Source organism: Oncorhynchus masou, chromosome 18, assembly GCF_036934945.1.
Source record: "Oncorhynchus masou masou isolate Uvic2021 chromosome 18, UVic_Omas_1.1, whole genome shotgun sequence".
Classification (NCBI taxonomy): Eukaryota; Metazoa; Chordata; class Actinopteri; order Salmoniformes; family Salmonidae; genus Oncorhynchus; species Oncorhynchus masou.
This window is the reverse complement of record NC_088229.1, coordinates 77,519,966-77,542,091: the sequence shown is the minus strand read 5'-3', so window position 1 is coordinate 77,542,091 and position 22,126 is coordinate 77,519,966. Positions and strand designations below refer to the sequence as shown.

The window sequence follows — 22,126 nt, the reverse complement described above, 5'->3', positions numbered from 1 at the left end:
AAAATATATTTTATATTTGAGATTCTTCAAAATGTTAACCCTTTGCCTTGATGACAGCTTTGCATACTATTGGCATTCTCTCAACCAGCTCCATGAGGTAGTCACCTGGAATACATTTAAATTAACAGGTGTGCCTTGTTAAGTTAATTTGTGGAATTTCTTTCCTTCTTAATGCATTTGAACCAATCAGCTGTGTTGTGACAAGGTAAGGGGGTATACAGAAGAGAGCCCTATTTGGTAAAATAGCATATTATGGCAAGAACAGCTCAAATAAGCAAAGATAAATGACAGTCCATTACTTTAGGCCATGAAGGTCAGTCAATGGGGAACATTTCAAGAACTTTTAAAGCTTCTTCAAGTGCAGTCACTAAAACCATCAAGCGCTTTGATGAAACTGGCTCTCATTAGGACCGCCACAGGAAAGGAAGACCCAGAGTTACCTCTGCTGCAGACAATAAGTTCCTTAGAGTTAACTGCACCTCAGATTGCAGCCTAAATAAATGCTTCACAGAGTTCAAGTAACAGACACATCTCATTGATCCCAACATCAATTGTTCAGAGGAGACTGTGAATCAGGCCTTCATGGTCGAATTGCTGCAAAGAAACCACTGCTAAAGGACACCAATAAGAAGAAGAGACTTGCTTGGGCCAAGAAACAAGAGCAATGGACATTATACTGGTGGAATTTGCCCTTTGGTCTGGAGTCCAGATATGACATTTTTGGTTCCAACCGCCGTGTCTTTGTGAGATGCAGAGTAGGTGAACGGATGATCTCTGCATGTGTGGTTCCCAGCGTGAAGCATGGAGGAGGAGGAGGTGTGATGGTGCTTTGCTGGTGACACTGTCAGTGTTTTATTTAGAATTCAAGGCACACTTAACCACCACAGCATTCTGCAGCGATATGTAATCCCTTCTGGTTTGTACTTAGTGGAACTATCATTTGTTTATCTACAGGACAATGACCCAACACACCACCAGGCCGTGTAAGGGCTATTTGACTAATAAGGAGAGTGATGGAGTTGATGACCTGGCCTCCACAATCCCCAGACCTCAACCCAATTGAGATGGTTTGGGATGAGTTGGACTGGAGAGTTAAGGAAAAGCAGCCAATAAGGGCTCAGCATATGTGGAAAAGCATTTCAGGTGAAGCTGGTTGAGAGAATTCCAAGAGTGTGCAAAGCTGTCATCAAGGCAAAGGGTGGCTATTTGATGAATCTCAAATATAAAATATATTTTGATTTGTTTCACTTTTTTGGTTACTACATGATTCCATATGTGTTCGTTCATAGTTTTGATGTCTTCACTATTATTCCACAATGTAGAAGATAGTAAAAAATAAAGACAAACAATTGAATCAGTAGGTGTGTCCAAACTTTTGACTGGTAGAGGGATTAAAAGCCCTTAGAATACAATAACGAGATGGGTTGATACTGTGAAACGTTTTACAACGGTGTGTTATTCAGATGCTTTAATCAATAGTTTAGGATTTACATTATGCTTTGATTATGACCAATTTTATCAGAATGTTAACTCGATTGGTTTTGAATTGTTTCATGTATTTAGTCTTTGTTATGAAGTATTTATGATCTGTTAAAGTATTCTTATTTAGAAGGAATGATTTTCCTCGTCTTTAGTACCTGTTGGCCGTCTCGCTCCAGGGTACCAATCAGGTCGTGCGAAGGAAGTGGGCGGCCTATCCCTACGAGCCAAAGCTGAGAGGGGGAGGGGTAAGATTAGAATATTGCGTTCATGATGGACAAGCAGTGTGATGATATGTTGTGATGTCATCACTCAATCTGACCAGCGTATGTGTTTATATCATCACTCTGACCAGTGCACCATGTGTTCTCTATAAAACAATACAAAGCAGCGTTATTAGTGAGGTATACACATGTTGCTTAATACTCATATAGGGCCAGTTAACAAATGGAGAATCTTCATTGATTTTAAACTAGGAATAGATATGTAACACAGGTTGTTTAGTGATATATAACACCAGGTTGAAGGTTGTTTAGAGATATATAACACAGGTTGTTTAGTGATATATAACACCAGGTTGAAGGTTGTTTTGTGATATATAACACGAGGTTGAAGGTTGTTTTGTGATATATAACACGAGGTTCAAGGTTGTTTTGTGATATATAACACCAGGTTGAAGGTTGTTTTGTGATATATAACACGAGGTTCAAGGTTGTTTTGTGATATATAACACCAGGTTGAAGGTTGTTTTGTGATATATAACACCAGGTTGAAGGTTGTTTTGTGATATATAACACTAGGTTGAAGGCTGTTTTGTGATTATTGAACACTAGGTTGAAGGCTGTTTTGTGATTATTGAACACTAGGTTGAAGGCTGTTTTGTGATTATTGAACACTAGGTTGAAGGCTGTTTTGTGATTATTGAACACTAGGTTGAAGGCTGTTTTGTGATTATTGAACACTAGGTTGAAGGCTTTTTTGTGATATATAACACCAGGTTGAAGGTTGTTTTGTGATATATGACACTAGGTTGAAGGTTGTTTAGTGATTATTGAACACTAGGTTGAAGGTTGTTTAGTGATTATTGAACACTAGGTTGAAGGTTGTTTAGTGATTATTGAACACTAGGTTGAAGGTTGTTTAGTGATTATTGAACACTAGGTTGAAGGTTGTTTAGTGATATATGACACTAGGTTGAAGGTTGTTTTGTGATATATAACACTAGGTTGCAAATATGCAAATATAATGGTACAGCTATATAGACACTCAATCATCATGTTACTTTTTAATGGCACGTTTACAAACATATATTTGGATAAATAGAATTGAAAGTTGTGTCTCATTATGATAGGTGGTGAAATAAGTATAGCCAGTTACAATTGTAATGGCCTAGCAGATAATGAGAAAAGACAATCAGTATTTACCTGGCTAAAAGAGAAGGAATATAATATCTATTATTTACATTCAACTCATTCAACAATTTTAGATTAAGTTTTGTGGAAAAAGAACTGGGGGGGGCGAAATATACTTCTCCCATGGGCAAAGAAATTCAAAAGGGGTGATGTTTTTAATTAACAGTCAGTTTGATCCAAATGTGCAAATTGTCCAAACAGATCCTCAATGTAGATGGACAATAAACAGGTATGGCTTATTAACCTATATAGTCCGAATAATGATGATCCAAGCTTCTTTGAAGAGATATATAAGAATTTACAAGCAACACTAGACTCTATCATTATGGTAGGAGATTTTAATTTTAGGAGATTTTGTACCGTAGAGGCACAGAATAAGTTAGAGGAAAAACAAATGTAGGAACTTATTCAAGAAAAATCCAGTGTAATAGATTATAAAAAATAAAGCAAACTGGATGGAGTGTAGCAACCAGCAGGTGTAAAATAGTAAATAATGGCTACATCTCAGAAAGTTTTAAACTATCCAGAGGAGTAAAACAAGGTTGTCCACTATCGGCATATCTGTTTATTATTGCCATCGAAATGTTAGCTGTTAAAATTAGATCAAACGATAATATTAAGGGATTCGAAATCAGTGATTAAAAACTAAGGTGTCATTGTACGCTGATGATTCATGTTTTCATTTAAAACCACAATTAGAGTCTCTCCACGGCCTCATAGAGGATCTAGATACTTTTGCTATCCTCTCTGGATTAAAACCAAATTATGATCAAATTATATTACGTATTGGATCACTAAACAATTCAACTTTTACATTACTATGTAGTTTACCAAATAAATGGTCTGAGGGAGATGTGGACATACTCGGTATACAAATCCCAAAATAAATAAATGATCTCACTCCAATAAATTTTTATAGAAAGATAGCAAAAATAGATAAGATCTTGCTACCATGGAAAGGAAAATACCTGTCTATTTGTGGAGAAATCACCCTGATTAACTCTTTAGTTATATCACAGTTTACCTATTTGCTTATGCTTTTGCCTACACCTAGTGACCTGCTTTTTAAATTAGATGAACAAAAAATATTCCATTTTATTTGGAACGGCAAGACAGACAAAATGAAAAGGGCCTATTTATATAACGAATATGAATTCGGAGGGCAGAAATGATTAAATATTAAAGCATTAGACCTCTCACTAAAGGCATCAGTCATACAAAAGTTATACTTAAATCCAAACTGGTTCTCCAGTAAATTGGTAGGAATGTCTCATCCTATGTTCAAGAAGGGCCCTTTCCCCTTTATTCAGATTACACCTGTCCACTTTCGGTTGTTTGAAAAGGAAATAATCTCCAAAATATGTTTATTTTTTAAACAAGCCTTAGAAAGTTGGTTAAAATTTCAGTTTAATCCACCTGAAAAGACAGAACAAATAATACATCAAATATTGTTGTTAAACTTAAATATACTAATTGATTAAAAACAAATGTATTTTTTTAAGAAATGTTTAAAAAAGGTATAATTTTTGTGAATGATATCATAAATAGGACTGGTGTAGGTATGTCACACATGCAGCTAACACAGACATATGGAAATGTCTGCTCTACCCAAAATTACAACCAACGAATTGCAGCATTACCACAAAAATGGAAGAGGCAAGTAGAAGGGGAAAAAGTAAGGAACTTGTATGTCGGCCCTGTATTAAAGAACATAAAGGGTTAAAGAAAAGTGTGATAAATAAAAACATACCTATTTCATTTAAGGACCAAAAAACTGACAGTTGGGCCATATAAATTGCAAAATTTTTCAATTTTCAATGGCACATCGTTTATGAATTGTTACGCAAAACAACGCCGGATTCAAAACTTCACATTTTTCATTATTATTTTACCTTTATTTAACCAGGCAAGTCAGTTAAGAACACATTCATATTTTCAATGACGGCCTAGGAACAGTGGGTCAACTGCCTGTTCAGGGGCAGGACGACAGATTTGTACATTGTCAGCTCGGGGGTTTGAACTTGCAACCTTCTGGTTACTAGTCCAACTCTCTAACCGCTAGGCTACCCTGCTGCCCCATTTAAATTACTGTAGAAAATTATTACTGTAATTACTGTAATTACTGTAAATTACTCTCTCTCTCTCTCTGTGTGTGTGTGTGTGTGTGTGTGTGTGTGTGTGTGTAATGTGCAGGGCTCATTAGAAAAAGAGAGGGGTCCCAGTTTGATTAATCACTACAAACTAACTTTCAGTAACTGTACTCAGATATATTCCCTCAAAGGTTTTGAGTAATGGCAACAAGGTGGCTGTACACACTTACTGGGGTTGTTCTGTTGCTGCTGCTGGTTCCTCTCTGCTGGGACCATCTGTACAACTCGGTTGAAAGCTGCTCAGCAATGGGAGAGAGGGAGAGAGGGAGAGGGAGGGAGGGAGAGAGGGAGAGAGGGAGGGAGGAAGAGAGGGAGGGAGAGAGAGAGGGAGGGAGGGAGGGGGAGGGAGGGAGGGAGAGGGAGGGAGAGAGGGAGGGAGGGAGAGAGGGAGGGAGGGAGAGGGAGGAGGGAGGGAGAGAGGGAGGGAGGGGAGGGAGGGGAGGGAGAGAGGGAGGGAGAGAGAGGGAGGAAGGGGAGGGAGGGAGGGAGGGAGGGAGGGAGGGAGGGAGGGAGGAGGGAGGGAGAGAGAGAGAGAGAGAGAGGGAGGGAGGGAGGGAGGGAGGGAGGGAGGGAGGGAGGGAGGGAGAGAGAGAGACGGAGGGAGGGAGGGAGGGAGGGAGGGAGAGGGAGGAGAGAGAGAGGGAGGGAGGGAGGGAGGGAGAGAGAAATGAAGGCTAATCCATGAGAGAAATGCCATGAAACTGCAGATCTCGTACAACGCTGTGTACTACTCCCTTCACAGAGCTGTGTACTACTCCCTTCACAGAGCTGTGTACTACTCCCTTCACAGAGCTGTGTACTACTCCCTTCACAGAGCTGTGTACTACTCCCTTCACAGAGCCGTGCAAACTGTCTCTAGCCAGAATAGAAAGAGGAGTGGGCACAAGAATAGACTGACGAGTTTCAGAAGAAAGTTATTTGTTTCTAGCCATTTTGAGCCTGTAATCAGGCCCCAACCTAATAACCTCTAACCCAGGGAGGCCCCAACCTAATAACCTCTAACCCAGGGAGGCCCCAGCCTAATAACCTCTAACCCAGGGAGGCCCCAGCCTAATAACCTCTAACCCAGGGAGGCCCCAGCCTAATAACCTCTAACCCAGGGAGGCCCCTACCTAATAACCTCTAACCCAGGGAGGCCCCAGCCTAATAACCTCTAACCCAGGGAGGCCCCTACCTAATAACCTCTAACCCAGGGAGGCCCCTACCTAATAACGTCTATCCCAGGGAGGCCCCAGCCTAATAACCTCTAACCCAGGGAGGCCCCATCCTAATAACCTCTAACCCAGGGAGGCCCCAGCCTAATAACCTCTAACCCAGGGAGGCCCCAACCTAATAACCTCTAACCCAGGGAGGCCCCTACCTAATAACCTCTAACCCAGGGAGGCCCCAGCCTAATAACCTCTAACCCAGGGAGGCCCCAGCCTAATAACCTCTAACCCAGGGAGGCCCCAACCTAATAACCTCTAACCCAGGGAGGCCCCAGCCTAATAACCTCTAACCCAGGGAGGCCCCAGCCTAATAACCTCTAACCCAGGGAGGCCCCAACCTAATAACCTCTAACCCAGGGAGGCCCCTACCTAATAACCTCTAACCCAGGGAGGCCCCTAACTCTAACCCAGGGAGGCCCCTACCTAATAACCTCTAACCCAGGGAGGCCCCTACCTAATAACCTCTAACCCAGGGAGGCCCCAACCTAATAACCTCTAACCCAGGAAGGCCCCTACCTCTAACCCAGGGAGGCCCCAGCCTAATAACCTCTAACCCAGGGAGGCCCCAACCTAATAACCTCTAACCCAGGGAGGCCCTACCTCTAACCCAGGGTGGTCCTACCTAATAACCTCTAACCCAGGGTGGCCCTACCTAATAACCCAGGGTGGCCCCTACCTAATAACTCAGGGAGGCCCCTACCTAATAACTCAGGGAGGCCCCAAGGCTGAGTTACTGTAAAGGGCTTTCTAAATCAAATGATTGATTGATGTGTGGGTGTGACAGCAGGTTTTGGGCTGGTTGTATCCTAGCATAGGGTGAGTTGTGGGGTGTCACCCTGCTGCCTCCGGTCTCACTACCTGTGTCTAGTCTGGGGGAAGGGGAGTGTCTAGGTTGGGGTTGGGGTGGGTTGAGGGTTGAGCTCTGACCTGTCCCGGAGTGGTGTCCGGGGGCTGGTTGTCTCCTGATGGTAGGAGACCCGACAGCCTCTGGTCTCCGTAGACCTGTACCCAGCAGAGACAGCATCAGGGACTGAATAAACAGGATGGCTAAACAGAATTCTTAGGTTGTTTTTCTATGAAATGGACATAATGGCTGGTGTTGTCCATTCCCATCAGATAACAATGTAGCGGCTAGAATATAACAGACAGGGAAACCTTTAGAAGTATAAAATAATGAGGCTACATTGAACAACTAAAGCTATCCTCTATGTCTAATAAAAACATTAAGAAAACAGCCCCTGTAAAACATTAAGAAAACAGCCCCTGTAAAGCATTAAGAAAACAGCCCATTTAAAACATTAAGAAAACAGCCCATATAAAACATTAAGAAAACAGCCCCTGTAAAGCATTAAGAAAACAGCCCATTTAAAACATTAAGAAAACAGCCCATATAAAACATTAAGAAAACAGCCCCTGTAAATTATTAAGAAAACAGCCCATATAAAACATTAAGAAAACAGCCCCTGTAAAGCATTAAGAAAACAGCCGATTTAAAACATTAAGAAAACAGCCCCTGTAAAGCATTAAGAAAACAGCCCCTGTAAAGCATTAAGAAAACAGCCCATATAAATCTAGACACTGTGAAACATCCCATATACAACTAGACACTGTGAAACATCCCATAGAAAACTAGACACTGTTATATACATTCTTCTCAATGCAAATATCCATCTAAATTAGGGAGTGGTGTACAGTGCAGTACACTGCTAAACATTCAAGATGTTTGGCACAGTGATCAGATGTGTTGGGTATGTGATATGGGGCGGGAGAGAGAGGAGGGGAGAGGGAGAGAGAGAGGGAGAGAGAGAGAGAGAGAGGGAGAGAGAGAGGAAGAGAGAGGAAGAGAGAGGGAGAGAGAGAGAGAGAGAGAGAGAGAGAGAAAGAGGGAGGGAAAGAGGGAGAGAGAGAGAGAGAGAGAGAGAGAGAGAGAGAGAGAGAGGGAGAGAGAGAGAGAGAGAGAGAGAGAGGGAGAGAAAGAGGGAGAGAGAGAGAGAGAGAGGGAGGGAGAGAGAGAGAGAAAGAGGGAGGGAGAGAGGGATCACAGATAGGGCAGACAGACAGAGAGGGATTAATCAGGACAACAGGATTCGGGGATCAGAGGTCTAGTGGTATACAGACATAGTAACAGATACAGGACAGGAGGTGAATGGGCCACAGACTCAGAGTCTGGGTTAAGGACAACAGAACATGGACTGGTCCAGACCAGAACATTCCAGACCAGTTCCGGAACTCCACAGTGGATCTAGTAACCGTGGTACCACAGACAGCTGTGCACATAGACACCAGAGGAACCGAGACTGGGGATTACAGCCCAGGCAGAGAAGAAAGAAAGGATTGAGAAAGATAACAAAAGAGAAGGGATATGAGAACATATAAACAAGAAGACAACTCCAGCAGTGTGTGAAACAGACAGACAGACAGACAGACAGACAGACAGACAGACAGACAGACAGACAGACAGACAGACAGGGTGTAGAGGGAGGAGGGCAGACGGTGTAGAGGGAGGAGGGCAGACAGGGTGTAGAGGGAGGAGGGCAGACAGGGTGTAGAGGGAGGAGGGCAGACAGGGTGTAGAGGGAGGAGGGCAGACAGGGTGTAGAGGGAGGAGGGCAGACAGGGTGTAGAGGGAGGAGGGCAGACAGGGTGTAGAGGGAGGAGGGCAGAGAGAGGACCACAGACAGGTGAGCACAGACAGAGGACCACAGACAGAGGACCACAGACAGGTGACTACAGAGGACTACAGACAGAGGACCACAGACAGGTGACTACAGACAGGTGACTACAGAGGACTACAGACAGAGGACCACAGACAGGTGACCACAGACAGGTGACTACAGAGGACTACAGACAGAGGACTACAGACAGAGGACTACAGACAGAGGACTACAGACAGAGGACTACAGACAGAGGACCACAGACAGGTGACTACAGAGGACCACAGACAGGTGACTACAGACAGGTGACTACAGAGGACTACAGACAGAGGACCACAGACAGGTGACCACAGACAGGTGACTACAGAGGACTACAGACAGAGGACTACAGACAGAGGACTACAGACAGAGGACTACAGACAGGTGACCACAGACAGGTGACTACAGACAGGTGACCACAGACAGGTGACTACAGAGGACTACAGACAGAGGACTACAGACAGGTGACCACAGAGGACCTCAGACAGAGGACCACAGACAGATGACCACAGACAGGTGACTACAGAGGACTACAGACAGAGGACTACAGACAGGTGACCACAGAGGACCACAGACAGAGTACCACAGACAGGTGACTACAGACAGAGGACCACAGACAGGTGACCACAGACAGGTGACCACAGACAGAGGACTACAGACAGGTGACCACAGACAGGTGACCACAGACAGGTGACCACAGACAGAGGACTACAGACAGAGGACTACAGACAGAGGACTACAGACAGGTGACCACAGACAGGTGACTACAGACAGAGGACCACAGACAGGTGACTACAGACAGAGGACTACAGACAGGTGACTACAGACAGAGGACCACAGACAGGTGACTACAGACAGGTGACCACAGACAGGTGACTACAGAGGACTACAGACAGAGGACTACAGACAGGTGACCACAGAGGACCACAGACAGAGGACCACAGACAGATGACCACAGACAGGTGACTACAGAGGACTACAGACAGAGGACTACAGACAGGTGACCACAGACAGAGGACCACAGACAGAGGACCACAGACAGGTGACTACAGAGGACTACAGACAGAGGACCACAGACAGGTGACTACAGACAGGTGACTACAGAGGACTACAGACAGAGGACCACAGACAGGTGACCACAGACAGGTGACTACAGAGGACTACAGACAGAGGACTACAGACAGAGGACTACAGACAGAGGACCACAGACAGGTGACTACAGAGGACCACAGACAGGTGACTACAGACAGGTGACTACAGAGGACTACAGACAGAGGACCACAGACAGGTGACCACAGACAGGTGACTACAGAGGACTACAGACAGAGGACTACAGACAGAGGACTACAGACAGAGGACTACAGACAGGTGACCACAGACAGGTGACTACAGACAGGTGACCACAGACAGGTGACTACAGAGGACTACAGACAGAGGACTACAGACAGGTGACCACAGAGGACCACAGACAGAGGACCACAGACAGAGGACTACAGACAGGTGACCACAGAGGACCACAGACAGAGTACCACAGACAGGTGACTACAGACAGAGGACCACAGACAGGTGACCACAGACAGGTGACCACAGACAGAGGACTACAGACAGGTGACCACAGACAGGTGACCACAGACAGGTGACCACAGACAGAGGACTACAGACAGAGGACTACAGACAGAGGACTACAGACAGGTGACCACAGACAGGTGACTACAGACAGAGGACCACAGACAGGTGACTACAGACAGAGGACCACAGACAGGTGACTACAGACAGAGGACCACAGACAGGTGACTACAGACAGGTGACCACAGACAGGTGACTACAGAGGACTACAGACAGAGGACTACAGACAGGTGACCACAGAGGACCACAGACAGAGGACCACAGACAGATGACCACAGACAGGTGACTACAGAGGACTACAGACAGAGGACTACAGACAGGTGACCACAGAGGACCACAGACAGAGTACCACAGACAGGTGACTACAGACAGAGGACCACAGACAGGTGACCACAGACAGGTGACCACAGACAGAGGACTACAGACAGGTGACCACAGACAGGTGACCACAGACAGGTGACCACAGACAGAGGACTACAGACAGAGGACTACAGACAGAGGACTACAGACAGGTGACCACAGACAGAGGACCACAGACAGGTGACCACAGACAGGTGACCACAGACAGAGGACTACAGACAGAGGACTACAGACAGAGGACTACAGACAGGTGACCACAGACAGGTGACTACAGACAGAGGACCACAGACAGGTGACTACAGACAGAGGACCACAGACAGGTGACTACAGACAGAGGACCACAGACAGGTGACTACAGACAGGTGACCACAGACAGGTGACTACAGACAGGTGACCACAGACAGGTGACTACAGAGGACTACAGACAGAGAACGACAGACAGAGGACCACAGACAGGTGACTACAGAGGACTACAGACAGAGGACCACAGACAGGTGACTACAGACAGAGGATCACAGCCAGGTGACTACAGATGACTACAGACAGGTGACTACAGATGACTACAGACAGGTGACTACAGAGGACTACAGACAGGTGACTACAGAGGACTACAGACAGGTGACTACAGACAAATGATGACATCAGGATGACATCGAGGGTGTGATTACCTGCTTTGGCTCGTGATGGAAACCTACTGGTGTAGGTACCGCCTCTGATTGCTTTGAATAAGACATTTATACCGGTTTACACACGTCAAAAGTGATGCTCAGTTCAGTTTTCTGTTGCCCTAGCAACACAGGTGATTTTAATCAACAACGCTTGCAGATGAGATGTTAATTTGATGAAGCTTTGTAGAACTAGGGCAATAAAACAAAACATCTAATACTGTAAGTAGGTAATACTACCCCTTGTGGTCGTTTGTGGGAAACGCTGGATTAGAGTTAAACATTGTGTTAGCTGCTCTGGATCGGACCCATTAGGAATAGAATAAGACTAATACTACAGCTAATACTATAAGTAACTAATACTACAGCTAATACTATACGTAACTAATACTACAGCTAATACTATACGTAACTAATACTACAGCTAATACTATACGTAACTAATACTACATCTAATACTATAAGTAACTAATATTACATCTAATACTATACGTAACTAATACTACAGCTAATACTATAAGTAACTAATACTACAGCTAATACTATAAGTTACTAATACTACAGCTAATACTATAAGTTACTAATACTACAGCTAATACTATAAGTAACTAATACTACAGCTAATACTATAAGTAACTAATACTACATCTAATACTATAAGTTACTAATACTACAGCTAATACTATAAGTAACTAATACTACAGCTAATACTATAAGTAACTAATACTACATCTAATACTATAAGTAACTAATACTACATCTAATACTATAAGTAACTAATATTACATCTAATACTATAAGTAACTAATATTACATCTAATACTATAAATAACTAATACTACATCTAATACTATACATAACGAATACTACATCTAACACTATAAGTAACTAATAATACATCTAGTACTATAAGTAACTAATACTACATCTAATACTATAAATAACTAATACTACATCTAATACTATAAGTTACTAATACTACAGCTAAAACATAACAGTAATTAGTATTACATATAATACTATAAGTAATACTATAAGTACAGATAAAAATGTAAGTAACTAACTACTGCATCTAATACTACAAGTAAGTAATAATACAGCTAAAACATAACAGTAACTAATACTACATCTAATACTATAACTAACTAATACTACAGCTTATACTATAAGTAAGTAATGCTACAGATAAAAATATAAGTAACTAACTACTGCATTTAATACTGTAAGTAAGTAATACTACAGATAATAATATAAGTAACTAACTACTGCATCTAATACTATAAGTAAGTAATATAAGTAACTAACTACTTCATCTACGACTATAAGTAAGTAATATAAGTAACTAACTACTGCATCTAATTCTATAAGTAAGTAATATAAGTAACTAACTACTTCATCTAATACTATAAGTAAGTAATATAAGTAACTAAGTACTGCTTACGTAGAAGAAATGAAAGTCGGAACATACCTTGGGCTGTCACCTTTCCGTGGCCATTCTGTGACTGCCCTATAGAGGCAATGTTGAGAATAACATCATGTGTACTTTTAACATTACAATCTTGGAAATACCTGTAGCACTACTTTCTAAGACAACGACAGCAACAGCGACAACAACAACAGCAACAACAAAAACAAGTGACAACAACAACGACGACATTAACAACAAACAACAGCGACAACAACAACACGTGACAACAACAACAACGACGACGACAACAACAACCACAACAACACGTGACAACAACAACAACAGCGACAACAACAACACGTGACAACAACAACAACAGCGAAAACAACAACAACAACAACACGTGACAACAACAACAACAGCGAAAACAACAACAACAGCGACAACAACAACAACAACAGCAACAACAACAACACGTGACAACAACAACAACAACAGCAACAACGACAACAACAACGACGACGACGACGACGACAACAACAGCAACGACGACGATGACGACAACAACAGCAACAACAACAACGACGACGACCACAACAACAGCAACAACACATTCTGTTGTTTCGGCCAAAGCCAGGGATGGTGCTGGATTAAGATTCATAAAGGAACTTAAAATAGAGCATCAAACAACTACCTTTACATTTTACACCGTAAAACAATTACATTGAATAAACACTTAAATCAAGCAAGTTATGTCAAATAATTTGTGACAAACTTAACCTTTGAAATTGGTGCAATTGATAGCCGACTATGTTATCTTTAATCAAAGACGAATGTAAGTTGATGGTAATTTATCGATTCGTCGAGATCTATTTTTTAAAGAAAATAAAGCATTATTCTGATGGACATAAAACAACAAGACATCACGTGGGTTACCATGGGTTACCGTGGGTTACCGTGGGTTACCGTGGGTTACCATGTAGGAAAAAACGTGACAACACGAGACACGAGAGAGTCACACATAAACACCAGTGCAGGCCCCCCCCGAACGAACAGCAGCCAACAATACGGACCCCCACAGTAAATAGCAGCAACCCATAACCAACCTATAGACCCCCACAGTAAATAGCAGCAACCCATAACCAACCTATAGACCCCCACAGTAAATAGCAGTAACCCATAACCAACCTATAGACCCCACAGTAAATAGCAGTAACCCATAACCAACCTATAGACCCCCACAGTAAATAGCAGTAACCCATAACCAACCAACCTATAGACCCCACAGTAAATAGCAGTAACCCATAACCAACCAACCTATAGACCCCCACAGTAAATAGCAGTAACCCATCACCAACCTATAGACCCCCACAGTAAATAGCAGTAACCCATAACCAACCTATAGACCCCCACAGTAGATAGCAGCAACCCATAACCAACCAACCTATAGACCCCCACAGTAAATAGCAGTAACCCATCACCAACCTATAGACCCCCACAGTAAATAGCAGTAACCCATCACCAACCTATAGACCCCCACAGTAAATAGCAGCAACCCATCACCAACCTATAGACCCCCACAGTAAATAGCAGCAACCCATCACCAACCTATAGACCCCCACAGTAAATAGCAGCAACCCATAACCAACCAACCTATAGACCCCCACAGTAAATAGCAGTAACCCATCACCAACCTATAGACCCCCACAGTAAATAGCAGCAACCCATCACCAACCTATAGACCCCCACAGTAAATAGTAGTAACCCATCACTAACCTATAGACCCCCACAGTAGATAGCAGCAACCCATAACCAACCAACCTATAGACCCCCACAGTAAATAGCAGTAACCCATAACCAACCAACCTATAGACCCCACAGTAAATAGCAGCAACCCATAACCAACCAACCTATAGACCCCCACAGTAAATAGCAGCAACCCATAAACAACCAACCTATAGACCCCCACAGTAAATAGCAGCAACCCATAACCAACCAACCTATAGACCCCCACAGTAAATAGCAGTAACCCATAACCAACCAACCTGTAGACCCCACAGTAAATAGCAGCAACCCAAAACCAACCAACCTATAGACCCCCACAGTAAATAGCAGCAACCCATCACCAACCTATAGACCCCCACAGTAAATAGCAGTAACCCATCACCAACCTATAGACCCCCACAGTAAATAGCAGTAACCCATCACCAACCAACCTATAGACCCCCACAGTAAATAGCAGTAACCCATAACCAACCAACCTATAGACCCCACAGTAAATAGCAGCAACCCATCACCAACCTATAGACCCCCACAGTAAACAGCAGCAACCCATAACCAACCAACCTATAGACCCCCACAGTAAATAGCAGCAACCCATCACCAACCTATAGACCCCCACAGTAAATAGCAGCAACCCATCACCAACCTATAGACCCCACAGTAAATAGCAGCAACCCATCACCAACCTATAGACCCCCACAGTAAATAGCAGTAACCCATCACCAACCTATAGACCCCCACAGTAAATAGCAGTAACCCATCACCAACCTATAGACCCCCACAGTAAATAGCAGTAACCCATCAACAACCTATAGACCCCACAGTAAATAGCAGCAACCCATAACCAACCAACCTATAGATCCCCACAGTAAATAGCAGCAACCCATCACCAACCTATAGACCCCCACATTAAATAGCAGTAACCCATCACCAACCTATAGACCCCCACAGTAAATAGCAGCAACCCATCACCAACCTATAGACCCCACAGTAAATAGCAGCAACCCATAACCAACCTATAGACCCCCACAGTAAAAAGCAGTAACCCATCACCAACCTATAGACCCCCACAGTAAATAGCAGCAACCCATCACCAACCTATAGACCCCCACAGTAAATAGCAGTAACCCATCACCAACCTATAGACCCCACAGTAAATAGCAGCAACCCATAACCAACCAACCTATAGACCCCCACAGTAAATAGCAGCAACCCATAAACAACCAACCTATAGACCCCCACAGTAAATAGCAGCAACCCATAACCAACCAACCTATAGACCCCCACAGTAAATAGCAGTAACCCATAACCAACCAACCTATAGACCCCACAGTAAATAGCAGCAACCCATAACCAACCAACCTATAGACCCCCACAGTAAATAGCAGCAACCCATCACCAACCTATAGACCCCCACAGTAAATAGCAGTAACCCATCACCAACCTATAGACCCCCACAGTAAATAGCAGTAACCCATCACCAACCTACAGACCCCCACAGTAAATAGCAGCAACCCATAACCAACCTATAGACCCCAGAGTAAATAGCAGCAACCCATCACCAACCTATAGACCCCCACAGTAAACAGCAGCAACCCATAACCAACCAACCTATAGACCCCCACAGTAAATAGCAGCAACCCATCACCAACCTATAGACCCCCACAGTAAATAGCAGTAACCCATCACCAACCTACAGACCCCCACAGTAAACAGCAGCAACCCATAACCAACCAACCTATAGACCCCACAGTAAATAGCAGCAACCCATCACCAACCTATAGACCCCACAGTAAATAGCAGCAACCCATAACCAACCTATAGACCCCCACAGTAAATAGCAGTAACCCATCACCAACCTACAGACCCCCACAGTAAATAGCAGTAACCCATCACCAACCTATAGACCCCCACAGTAAATAGCAGTAACCCATCACCAACCAACCTACAGACCCCCACAGTAAATAGCAGTAACCCATCACCAACCAACCTACAGACCCCCACAGTAAATAGCAGTAACCCATCACCAACCTACAGACCCCCAGAGTAAATAGCAGCAACCCATAACCAACCAACCTATAGACCCCACAGTAAATAGCAGCAACCCATCACCAACCTATAGACCCCCACAGTAAATAGCAGCAACCCATAACCAACCTATAGACCCCCACAGTAAATAGCAGTAACCCATCACCAACCAACCTACAGACCCCCACAGTAAATAGCAGTAACCCATCACCAACCTACAGACCCCCACAGTAAATAGCAGCAACCCATCACCAACCTATAGACCCCACAGTAAATAGCAGCAACCCATAACCAACCTATAGACCCCCACAGTAAATAGCAGTAACCCATCACCAACCTATAGACCCCCACAGTAAATAGCAGTAACCCATCACCAACCAACCTACAGACCCCCACAGTAAATAGCAGTAACCCATCACCAACCTACAGACCCCCACAGTAAATAGCAGCAACCCATAACCAACCAACCTATAGACCCCACAGTAAATAGCAGCAACCCATCACCAACCTATAGACCCCCACAGTAAATAGCAGCAACCCATAACCAATCTATAGACCCCCACAGTAAATAGCAGTAACCCATCACCAACCTACAGACCCCCACAGTAAATAGCAGTAACCCATCACCAACCTATAGACCCCCACAGTAAATAGCAGTAACCCATCACCAACCTACAGACCCCCACAGTAAATAGCAGCAACCCATAACCAACCAACCTATAGACCCCACAGTAAATAGCAGCAACCCATCACCAACCTATAGACCCCCACAGTAAATAGCAGCAACCCATAACCAACCTATAGACCCCCACAGTAAATAGCAGTAACCCATCACCAACCTACAGACCCCCACAGTAAATAGCAGTAACCCATCACCAACCTACAGACCCCCACAGTAAATAGCAGTAACCCTTCACCAACCTATAGACCCCCACAGTAAATAGCAGTAACCCATCACCAACCTACAGACCCCCACAGTAAATAGCAGTAACCCATCACCAACCTACAGACCCCCACAGTAAATAGCAGCAACCCATAACCAACCTATAGACCCCCACAGTAAATAGCAGTAACCCATCACCAACCTACAGACCCCCACAGTAAATAGCAGTAACCCATCACCAACCTACAGACCCCCACAGTAAATAGCAGCAACCCATCACCAACCTATAGACCCCCACAGTAAATAGCAGCAACCCATAACCAATCTATAGACCCCCACAGTAAATAGCAGTAACCCATCACCAACCTACAGACCCCCACAGTAAATAGCAGTAACCCATCACCAACCTATAGACCCCCACAGTAAATAGCAGTAACCCATCACCAACCTACAGACCCCCACAGTAAATAGCAGCAACCCATAACCAACCAACCTATAGACCCCACAGTAAATAGCAGCAACCCATCACCAACCTATAGACCCCCACAGTAAATAGCAGCAACCCATAACCAACCTATAGACCCCCACAGTAAATAGCAGTAACCCATCACCAACCTACAGACCCCCACAGTAAATAGCAGTAACCCATCACCAACCTACAGACCCCCACAGTAAATAGCAGCAACCCATAACCAACCAACCTATAGACCCCACAGTAAATAGCAGCAACCCATCACCAACCTATAGACCCCCACAGTAAATAGCAGCAACCCATAACCAACCTATAGACCCCCACAGTAAATAGCAGCAACCCATAACCAACCTATAGACCCCCACAGTAAATAGCAGTAACCCATCACCAACCTATAGACCCCCACAGTAAATAGCAGTAACCCATCACCAAACAACCTACAGACCCCCACAGTAAATAGCAGCAACCCATAACCAACCAACCTATAGACCCCACAGTAAATAGCAGTAACCCATCACCAACCTACAGACCCCCACAGTAAATAGCAGTAACCCATCACCAACCTACAGACCCCCACAGTAAATAGCAGCAACCCATCACCAACCTATAGACCCCCACAGACCATCTGGCTGGACTTACTTGCACTGGAGGCTGCTGCTACAGACGCAAAGTACGGATGACTGCTGTCTGGATCAGAGCGATAGAGATGGTCAACCCAGGGAGAGAGAGAGAGGGGGGGTAGGAAGGTGGAGGAAGGGGGAGAAAGAGAGAGATGGTCAACCCAGGGAGAGAGAGAGAGAGAGAGAGAGAGGGGGAGGTAGGAAGGTGGAGGAAGGGGGAGAAAGAGAGAGAGATGGTCAACCCAGGGAGAGAGAGAGAGATAGAGAGAGGGGGAGGTAGGAAGGTGGAGGAAAGGGGAGAAAGAGAGAGATGAAAGGAGGGAGTGAGGGAAAGAGAAAGAAAGGGGGAGGGAGATCCCCCACATACCTGTCCCATGTGATGTGCAGTTAAAGTAGCCAGGTGTCTCTTATCAATGCCTAATAATCATCATGTGACTGTGTGTTCATTTGACTTGAGTGACGAGATAAATCTAGACGAGATGAAATATTAAACAGAGAATCACGGGGAGACGGAGCTCTCAGTCACTGATCTAATGTGGTTTCAAAACGGCATCACAACGATGTACAAATCAGCACATGATCCATGGTCGTGATGGTCGAGGTAAAGGATTCTCCACGGTGATAGCTGACATACCGTCTGTCCTTAAACTGTTGGATTGGTATTACATTAGCCAATCAGGATTGGCATTACTGGATCAGTTCTTACATTAGCCAATCAGGATTGGCATTACTGGATCAGTTCTTACGTTAGCCAATCAGGATTGGTATTACTGGATCAGTTCTTACATTAGCCAATCAGGATTGGTATTACTGGATCAGTTCTTACGTTAGCCAATCAGGATTGGCATTACTGGATCAGTTCTTACATTAGCCAATCAGGATTGGTATTACTGGATCAGTTCTTACATTAGCCAATCAGGATTGGTATTACTGGATCAGTTCTTACATTAGCCAATCAGGATTGGCATTACTGGATCAGTTCTTACATTAGCCAATCAGGATTGGCATTACTGGATCAGTTCTTACGTTAGCCAATCAGGATTGGTATTACTGGATCAGTTCTTACGTTAGCCAATCAGGATTGGTATTACTGGATCAGTTCTTACGTTAGCCAATCAGGATTGGCATTACTGGATCAGTTCTTACATTAGCCAATCAGGATTGGCATTACTGGATCAGTTCTTACGTTAGCCAATCAGGATTGGTATTACTGGATCAGTTCTTACATTAGCCAATCAGGATTGGTATTACTGGATCAGTTCTTACGTTAGCCAATCAGGATTGGCATTACTGGATCAGTTCTTACATTAGCCAATCAGGATTGGTATTACTGGATCAGTTCTTACATTAGCCAATCAGGATTGGTATTACTGGATCAGTTCTTACGTTAGCCAATCAGGATTGGCATTACTGGATCAGTTCTTACGTTAGCCAATCAGGATTGGCATTACTGGATCAGTTCTTACATTAGCCAATCAGGATTGGCATTACTGGATCAGTTCTTACATTAGCCAATCAGGATTGGTATTACTGGATCAGTTCTTACGTTAGCCAATCAGGATTGGCATTACTGGATCAGTTCTTACATTAGCCAATCAGGATTGGCATTACTGGATCAGTTCTTACATTAGCCAATCAGGATTGGCATTACTGGATCAGTTCTTACATTAGCCAATCAGGATTGGCATTACTGGATAAGTTCTTACATTAGCCAATCATGATTGGCATTACTGGATCAGTTCTTACATTAGCCAATCAGGATTGGTATTACTGGATCAGTTCTTACGTTAGCCAATCAGGATTGGTATTACTGGATCAGTTCTTACATTAGCCAATCAGAATTGGCATTACTGGATCAGTTCTTACATTAGCCAATCAGGATTTGTATTACTGGATCAGTTCTTACATTAGCCAATCAGGATTGGTATTACTGGATCAGTTCTTACATTAGCCAATCAGGATTGGCATTACTGGATCAGATCTTACATTAGCCAATCAGGATTTGTATTACTGGATCAGTTCTTACATTAGCCAATCAGAATTGGCATTACTGGATCAGTTCTTACATTAGCCAATCAGGATTTGTATTACTGGATCAGTTCTTACATTAGCCAATCAGGATTGGTATTACTGGATCAGTTCTTACATTAGCCAATCAGGATTGGCATTACTGGATCAGTTCTTACATTAGCCAATCAGGATTGGTATTACTGGATCAGTTCTTACATTAGCCAATCAGGATTGGTATTACTGGATCAGTTCTTACATTAGCCAATCAGGATTGGTATTACTGGATCAGTTCTTACATTAGCCAATCAGGATTGGCATTACTGGATCAGTTCTTACATTAGCCAATCAGGATTGGCATTACTGGATCAGTTCTTACATTAGCCAATCAGGATTGGCATTACTGGATCAGTTCTTACATTAGCCAATCAGGATTGGCATTACTGGATCAGTTCTTACATTAGCCAATCAGGATTGGCATTACTGGATCAGTTCTTACATTAGCCAATCAGGATTGGCATTACTGGATCAGTTCTTACATTAGCCAATCAGGATTGGCATTACTGGATCAGTTCTTACATTAGCCAATCAGGATTGGCATTACTGGATCAGTTCTTACATTAGCCAATCAGGATTGGCATTACTGGATCAGTTCTTACATTAGCCAATCAGGATTGGCATTACTGGATCAGTTCTTACGTTAGCCAATCAGGGGATGCAGAGAAGGATGGAGTCAGTCATGTCACTCTGTATCTCAGTAAATACTCCTCTATACACATAACATACATGGAGCCATACATTTGATCTGGAAGAAAAGTACATCAAATCAAATCAAATGTTCTTCTACACCTGCATTGCTTGCTGTTTGGGGTTTTAGGCTGGGTTTCTGTACAGCACTTTGAGATATCAGCTGATGTAAGAAGGGCGCTATAAATACATTTGATTTGATTTTGATTTATTAAATCACATGTAATGTATATAAATAAACCTGAAAGCACAATGTTTGTGTTTCTGAGTGTGTGTGTGACTCACCTGTATCCCTGGCTTTGTGGACAGCAGCGCGGGGCTTGGCTGTTGTAGTAGTGGTGGTGGGTGGGAGGGTTGTGGTGGTAGTGGGTGGAGGTGTGGTGGTGACCGTAGTGGGTGGAGGTGTGGTAGTCCTGGTGGGTTCTGGCGTTGTAGCCGGCATTACGGTAGTGACCACAGGGGCTTTGGTCTCTTTCTGACCTGAAAGAGACGAGGAGAGGAGAGTGTGAGGAGGGGAGGGGAGGTAAGAGAGGGAAGAGGAGAGGAGAGAGAGATAAGGAGAGGAGAGGAGAGAGAGATAAGGAGA

At 43.8% G+C, this 22,126-nt stretch overlaps 1 protein-coding gene across 5 annotated transcripts in view; it reads right to left on the bottom strand.

Moving 5' to 3' along the window:
- The window catches only part of vit (vitrin), a 98,592-nt gene that overhangs the window by 24,696 nt on the left and 51,770 nt on the right, over nt 1-22,126 (bottom strand). Inside the window, exons 7-13 of one of the 5 annotated variants that reach the window (XM_064924496.1) lie at nt 21,826-22,020; nt 18,806-18,853; nt 13,062-13,100; nt 11,597-11,647; nt 7,177-7,251; nt 5,212-5,277; nt 1,638-1,712 (exon numbers count right to left, since the gene is read on the bottom strand). In XM_064924496.1, coding sequence (XP_064780568.1) covers nt 1,638-1,712; nt 5,212-5,277; nt 7,177-7,251; nt 11,597-11,647; nt 13,062-13,100; nt 18,806-18,853; nt 21,826-22,020 — 549 coding nt within the window. The remainder of the gene's footprint in view (nt 1-1,637; nt 1,713-5,211; nt 5,278-7,176; nt 7,252-11,596; nt 11,648-13,061; nt 13,101-18,805; nt 18,854-21,825; nt 22,021-22,126) is intronic. The other 4 variants (XM_064924499.1, XM_064924498.1, XM_064924497.1 and 1 more) reach the window with 4 other exon arrangements.